Source organism: Alosa alosa, chromosome 12 (genome assembly GCF_017589495.1).
Source record: "Alosa alosa isolate M-15738 ecotype Scorff River chromosome 12, AALO_Geno_1.1, whole genome shotgun sequence".
Taxonomy (NCBI): domain Eukaryota; kingdom Metazoa; phylum Chordata; class Actinopteri; order Clupeiformes; family Clupeidae; genus Alosa; species Alosa alosa.
Genome location: NC_063200.1, coordinates 15299145 through 15307245, shown reverse-complemented (window position 1 = coordinate 15307245; position 8101 = coordinate 15299145). Strand labels below are relative to the sequence as shown.

The following is an 8101-nucleotide window of genomic DNA, read 5'->3' as shown; positions in this document are numbered from 1 at the left end:
ACCATCAAAAACGTATAAAAAGTTTCTATGTTCGGAACTCAGTCTCATCCTCTTGTTAACTTGAGGGGGACCTTGGACTTGGAGAAGAGCTGGCCCCAGTTTTTCTAGCAAGGAAGCTTGGATCGCTCCGGAAAATAATGGCAAACGTAAATCGTCAGCTAACGTTAATCTCGGTCACAACACTGAGCAGAAATCACCTGCTCGGGTAATCTGGCGGGCCTGAAACGGTGAGGAATTAGCACGCTTACTGTAGGGGTCCCAATAACCAACATGCATTGCAAACAGAGAAAAAGGCTTACTGTACATTTGTGCTTCAGTATTCAACTTGACTACCTGTGCTGTGATCACGTAGACACACACACACAAACACACACACAACCAGCCCGACTCGGGTCAAACTCAGGGGTACGTCACGTGCTGAGGAAGACAGGAAAGAATAGTCGGAGAGGAGAGGGTGAACGAGGGAGGAGAGAGAGGAGAGCTGCTGGAGCCAAACTAAGCGGTGTGGAATGTGGCCTTAGGCAAGCCTCAAACTCTAACGCACGGTTCTCCACTTCATCCCTTTCCCCTGCACTAAAGCAGACCAGCAGAAATAAGCAGCTCGGTTTGGCCTTTTCCCCTCCCTCCCTCTCTCTCTCTCTCTCCCTCTCTCTCTCTCTGGAGAGCGAGAGAGTTCCAGCGGGTCTCAGAGCGCCCCTCTCAGGATTCACATCTCAGGAGGATATAAGACGATTGTCTAGCTCACATCACATACCCACCATGACAACCGCCACCATAAAAAAAAACCTCACAGTACTATTATGGGTACACAAGACAATTAGGTAAAGGTAAAAGACTTCCACCACAGTTCTCTTCAAAGACTAGCCTACTTGACAGATTACAAAAAATTCCACACTGTTTGGAATAAAGAAATGGAGATATTAACCACTCTGCGCTAACAACCATGGTAACAGCCTTTGTGACAAAATGGAATTAGAATTGTAGTTAACATCTGCCCCTCTTAAACCTTCATGACATCACACAACACAGAGCTCACATGATTAGATGAAACCTTAGCTCCTAAGGTTACTGTGCTCTTCAGAGTTTATACTTCATAGGTGAAGCTACGTCTGCGTGGCAAGCTCAACCAACCGCATGTGAATAACAACAATAATAAAAAGCATAACAATTTAACATCACACACTCCCGTAACTTACAATTGTAAACGCCACAATCGTTGCGTTTCTCTTAGGAATTGGGTAAAAGTTATTCAGCCCAGACATCTAAACTACACTTAAAAAACATTTTATGTTATACTACTAAGAGCATTAATGTTGGATGTAGCAGCCACGCCACTAACAGATACATTACTGGACCATCATCTTAAAAAACGACTTAGTTACTTCATTAAGGGGTGCAAACGCTAATTAGAAACACCAGAATTGCCGTCACCATTTTATATAAATATATACACTGAGTTTTTTTCTTCATAAAAAAGCTACTTTGCGCCATTATGTCTTCACAGCAAATATATAGATAGATTTTTTTTCCTTCCATTTCTTTTTGTTTGTGATTTTTCATCTTTGCTCTCTTCCGAGCCACTGAGCTTCCACTGGAGCAAATGCTGGGTAAGGCTATGTACATGTTGTGGTTTGGGTGCGAGGGTTAGGGCGGGTCCAGATCAGGAAGCCACTAGTCCTCTGGTCTATGGTAGGCTGGCAATGTCTCGTTTGGGTGGTGGACCATTGGATGGACCGCTGGGTTTAGCGCTGGCACCGTTGGCCTTGTCCTCAAATATCATCACCCTGAGAGAGAGCGGGAGAGAGAGAGGGAGAGAGAGAGAGAGAGAGATTGATTTAATTTGACTTCAGATTTACAGGGTGCAGCTTGTGGCAGTCTTGAGATAATTGCACATTGCTATTGTATTCCGAATCATGTTGCATAATAATAATTGGTCTTGATTGTTGACTGGTCCCGAACCAACAGCACAAGAAATTTCTTCCTACAAAAAAATCTTTCCTGCATATAACTGGAAAATAAATAATATGGTGTTTGGAATCTGATGCTACATTTGATTCAACATAATTCAAAACAGTAATTCAAAACAATCACCCCCCCCCCCACACACACACTCCGACAAGATGTGAATTCCCCATTCAACACACACACACACATTGGAGAAGCTGATGATTGTGGTGCCAGTTGGCAGTGTAAGGGTGGCTTCCTGTGCAAAAAAGGTACAAACGGGAGGCAGCAGCTGAGAGGAGACTACTGACTGAGGAGAACCGAAGCAGACAGATCACCTCGGCAACCCACTGAGTCAAACAAGAGGATTAGAGTGAGAGAACAGACAGAGAGAGAGATAGATAGAGAGAGAGAGAGAGAGCCGAGAGAGAGAGAGAGAGAGAGAGAGAGAGGAGAGAGAGAGAGAAAAAGAGAGAGGATAGAGATAGAAAGAGAGAGAGAGAAAGATAGAGATAGAAAGAGAGAGGGAGAAAGATAGAGATAGAAAGAGAGAGGGAGGCAGGATAGAGAGATAGAAAGAGAGAGAGAGAGAGGGATAGAGACAGGAGGTGAAACATGAGTCAGACTGACATTGTGTTTGATGAAAAAACAAAGCAGAGAACACAACTGTGATTAGTAAGGAGAGGAAAAGAAAAAGGAGAAAGTGAGCAGAACATAAAGGAGAAACAGAAGAGGGATACAGAGAGGAAGAGAGAGAGAGGGAGAGAGAGAGGGAGAGAGAGAGGGAGAGGGAGAGAGAGAGAGAGAGAGGGAAGAGAGAGGGAGAGAGAGGGAGAGAGAGGAGAGAGAGAGAGAGAGAGAGGGAGAGAGAGAGAGAGAGGAGAGAGAGAGAGAGAGAGAGAGAGAGAGAGAGAGAGAGAGAGAGAGAGAGAGTGTGAGTGACTGCGTGAGTAAGTGAGAGAGAGCAAGAGAGAGAAGACAGGTCTATTCAGAGCTGACGTCTTGCTTTCCATTTCTGGTAAACCTTTGCAAAGCCCTGATAAGCCCTTAACAAGCACACACACAAGTGACCACACACACATACACACACCAAAGTTCTTATTCACACCAGTCAATATAATCAAGCACACACAGGTTCACCAAAACTCTGCACATTATGTCCCACAATTCATCGCATTTGTTATCCCACACTGCCCTGAAAAACTACTTTACCCACAATTCAACTCCCACACCCCACAGCTGAGCTTCCGGTTTTAAGTTCCAATATGCTGAGTGAGCTGGGGCCAGCACTGCAGGGTTCCTGCCTGAAGTCCCGGATTATCTACCAGAGAAAGGAGGTCACCGCTCTCACCCTTAAGGAGCCCTCACACACACACACACGCATGTGTGCATGAATGGTGCTGGCACACTGTTAAGCTGTGAGTATGATGACTGGAGACAGAACTACAGTGAAATCAGAAGGAGGGTGATGCACTAGTTTGGACCCAACCTCCCCTACAGCTACAGTGTGTTCACATAATGTAGTGTGACAATGTGTTTTGTTTTGCCATGTGTGTATGTGAATGTGCGTATGAGTGTGTATATGTATGTACATGCCTGCGTGTGTGTGTGGATGAGTGAGTATATGTATGTACATGCGTGTGTGAAGTGTGTGTGTGTGTGTGTGTGTGTGTGTGTGTTTATGAGTGTGTATATGTATGCACATGCGTGTGTGCATATGCAGGCATGTACCACAGTGTCCACTGCCTTTAGCACATGAACTAATCAATATATCAGATCCACAACTGGTGTTACTCACACAACCCAGTCACGGGTCTGGCCATATCCCGGTGTGTGTGTGTGTGGCTGTGTAGGTCTGGCTTTGTGTATGTGTGTGTTTGTTATATGATTAAGCACAAAACAAAGACAAACGTTTGCGAATAGGTTAAAAAAAATTGCTTTGAGTTCTCTGTGAACTTGGTAACAGAAGAGGTAGCTCTTAGCAAACAATACAGCTAAACGAAGTGTTTACTGTTGATATCAAACAATTATTTTTTTACACAATGCACTCTATGCACGACTCTATTTTAGATTTGCTTATACTGGCAGATCAACTTCCTGTTTACATTAATACATTGGCAGATTTGGCTCTTTTCTATAGTCATTGTCTTCGAGACCTCTGGTTAGATAACTTTAGCTATTTTGTTCAACTAGCAATAGCCTACCATATTAAAACTGACAGGTCAGTAATCTGTCATTTTCTGTCATAGCCTACTCTCTGTACAACATCAGTCGTGCATAGAGCCTATTACCTTCAAATTGTTCGAAATCTCAAGTGTTCTGTGTGTGTGTGTGTGTGTGTGTGTGTGTGTGTGTGTGTAATGCGTGTGTGTGTGTGTGTGGCTGTGTAGGTCTGGCTTTGTGTATGTGTGTGTTTGTTATATGATTAAGCACAAAACAAAGACAAACGTTTGCGAATAGGTTAAAAAAAATTGCTTTGAGTTCTCTGTGAACTTGGTAACAGAAGAGGTAGCTCTTAGCAAACAATACAGCTAAACGAAGTGTTGCTGTTGATATCAAACAATTATTTTTACACAATGCACTCTATGCACGACTCTATTTTAGATTTGCTTATACTGGCAGATCAACTTCCTGTTTACATTAATACATTGGCAGATTTGGCTCTTTTCTATAGTCATTGTCTTCGAGACCTCTGGTTAGATAACTTTAGCTATTTTGTTCAACTAGCAATAGCCTACCATATTAAAACTGACAGGTCAGTAATCTGTCATTTTCTGTCATAGCCTACTCTCTGTACAACATCAGTCGTGCATAGAGCCTATTACCTTCAAATTGTTCGAAATCTCAAGTGTTCTGTGTGTGTGTGTGTGTGTGTGTAATGCGTGTGTGTGTGTGCGCACATGTGTGGGCGTGTGAAAGTGTAGTGTGTGTGTAAAGCCACACAACCAGACGTTACTTTAGAGTAACTGACGCCCAGCTGCTGTGACCGATAACTGCCAACTCCTCTAGAGCAGGCCAGAAGAAAGAGAAAGAGAAAGAGAAAGAGAAAGAGAGAGAGAAAGGAGGATAGTGAGAGAGAGATGGATAAGGAGAAAACTACAGAGCAGGAGCCAATGAAATGAAAGAAAGAGTGAGAGACAGAGGGAGAGAGAGGTGAGAGATGGAGACAAAGTCTAAGATAAACAAATGGAAGTAAAGGATAAAGGGAGAAGGAGAGAGAGAGATAGACAGAGTGTGAGAGAAAGTGAGGTCTGTTTTCTGTCCAACCAGTGAATTTTTTTTTTCTCTTTCTCTCCGTGGGATAAAGAAACAGAAGAACAGAATGCTGCTGAAGTTTCCCTTGCCAACAGACAGCGCGCACACACACACAATCACACAAATGCATACATTAGCAGCTGAAGAGAATGGGGGCGTGGGGGGTGAGTGGGGCCAGAGAGAGAGGGAGATGGAGAGTGCGAGTGTGTGAAAGCCAGGAGGATGAGTATGATAGAGTGCTAGAGAAACTGTAAAAGGAGGTGAAGAGTTTGGAGATGATTTTTTTACAGGGTGAGGCAATTAGCAGTCAAGAGACGAGAAAGAACCAGAGATCACTTCTTATCACCTTTCTTTCTCAGTTTCGGTGTCGGTCTCTCTTATGTTCTCTCTCTCCGTCCTATTCTCCCTAACTCCCTCGCTCTCAGAGCCTGGTGACTAAGCCTGTGTGTGTGTGTGTGTGAGATGAGTTTTGAAATGGAGGAGTGGGCAGAGGAATGCAGTAGGAGAGAGGGAACTTGGAGGGCAAGATAACAACTCCACTGTGTGTGTGTGTGTGTGTGTGTGTGTGTGTGTGTGTGTGTGTGTGTGTGTGTGTATGTATGTATGTATGTATGCATGCATGCATACACACACTACCAGTCGAAAGTTTGGACACAGCTACTCATTTATACAAATAAGTAGCTGTGTCCAAATGTTTGACTGGTAGTGTATGTATGTATGTATGTATGTATGTATGTGTGTGTGTGTGAGTGTCAAGTCGGTGCACGGTCTCTCAAAGTCAACGCTGAGTGTGTGTGTGGTCAAAACGGGGTCAGTGAAGTCCAATGAGAATCCTCCAGAAAGGAGAAAGAACAGAAAGCTGAGAGTAGCTAACAGAAAGATGAGAACAACTAAAGTCTGCAGTGGAAAAAAGACAAACAAACACACACACACCTGTTTCTACGACAGTGAGAATTCAGATTTAATAAAATATGTATAATGTCAACCCTACTCACACTGCTAATATTCACCCCAAACTCAAAATGTTGCTTTACATACACTAAATGTGCTCTCAAAAAATATGCATTAATGCCATAATAAATTCATAAATATATGCATCAATGCCATAATCACTGAATACTGCTAAATATACACATTAATAGCGGGTGCACACACACACACACAGTGTCCAGATCAGCCGTTCAGTCACAACTATAAATGATTAACAACTAAATCCTCCAAACCATCCATTAATTTCATAAGCCAGTAATCAGCTTTTTTTTTTGCGGTGAGTGTGCCCCTCTCTCTCTCTCTCTCTCTCTCTCTCTCTCTGTCTCTGTCTCTGTCTCTGTCTCTGTCTCTGTCTCTGTCTCTGTCTCTGTCTCTGTCTGTGTTTGTTTGTGTTTAGGAGTGGGGCATGCTTAGTTGGGTTGTTAGCTTAGGGCTCAATTGAGATTGTTGCCAGATAACTTGTCTACTTTCAGTAATGCAACAAAGCTGTGACAAAACACTATGCATGCAGACACACGCACAAGCCTCATCTTCTTTCAATACATTTGGTGGAATATGTTTAAACGCACAAAGAGAGAGAGAGAGGGCAAAATAAACTGCTCTTATGCTCTGTGATCAGTTTTAGGATTAGATGAGGATTTGTTCAGGCAAGGGGCCATGGAAATTACTTATTCTGGAGAGTCCATGTCACATGCTAGTGAGTTTGCAGCAAACAAACACAAACACATACATACATAGGGTGTTGGGCATGTTTGTGTGGTGTCCACAGGACATCTGGAGTATATTTTTTAAGCTTTTGAACGAATAGCTACAACTTATGATCTGTGTGTGTGTGTGTGTGTGTGTGTGCATCTCTGTAGGCCTAAGACTCTGCTCAAAGACTGCCAACATCTCCATCTTCATGACCGATTTAGCATCACTCCCTAGCAAATCCCTGATAAAAACTCTGACTCTACCCCACTGAAAAGGCAAAAAGCTTCAGTCAAGTCCAACCAGCACATCCTTATTCAGATGCACTCATTTACTTCACAGCTATTTTAAAGCACAGAGAACCTCATTAGGACATGAAAAAGTCATTTAGATAAACCACTCGTCACTCCGGAAATTAAAGTAGGTCACATTGATGCCACTCTCTAACTTTAGTTTTTTTACACACACATACATACATTTTCAAATTTGTTTACCTTATATCTAACTAATTAGTTCTCTTTGCAGTCATGGTTTGTATGTGTTTATGGTTGTTGTTGTTATTATTTTCATTTGTTATTATTACTATTCTGTTAAAATGATTTAGTCTATAACTATGAGTATTTTTTTCTGGAAGCTATATGACTACTTTGAACTGCACATTCTTGATGATGTCTATCGCTATTGTTGTGCATTTCTTTGGACAAACGCAAATGCTGAGAACTATACCCATAACATACATACATATATCAATAACCACGTACAACATACATACGGTTCATATACCATACATACATAACTACATGTGCATACATACATCTGGAAACAGATGTCCTGAAATTACTCTTCAGTTCAGATCTTATGTAACGGTGCGGCATTGACTTTCTATAGTGTGGGGTGCAGCAGCCAGTCTCCAGCTGATGAGAGTCCTGCAGAGCCACAGCCTGGTAGCGTTCCTGCAGGGCCACAGCCTGGTATAGTCCTGCAGGGCCACAGCCTGGTAGCGAGTCCTGCTGTCCCTCTCTGGGTTTGGCTATAAGGGAAACCTACTCACCACCAAACTAGAGCACTTTTATTTCAGCACTGCTAAGTGGGTCCCTTACTGAGTGTGCTACATCTTCTCTCTCTCTCTCACACTCACACACACGCACACTGCAGTGCACACATGTGAGCATACACATAAGAGTGTGAGGGTGCACGCACACACACATACTCACACACACAC

The 8101-nt window shown here is 42.9% G+C and overlaps 1 protein-coding gene across 1 annotated transcript in view; it reads right to left on the bottom strand.

Moving 5' to 3' along the window:
* Window positions 1-265: 265 nt before the first annotated feature.
* Window positions 266-8101, bottom strand: part of aif1l (allograft inflammatory factor 1-like) — a 17744-nt gene continuing 9908 nt past the window's right edge. Inside the window, exon 6 of the mRNA XM_048259702.1 lies at window positions 266-1784. Within this exon, the coding sequence (XP_048115659.1) occupies window positions 1685-1784 (100 nt within the window). The 3' untranslated portion in view covers window positions 266-1684. The remainder of the gene's footprint in view (window positions 1785-8101) is intronic.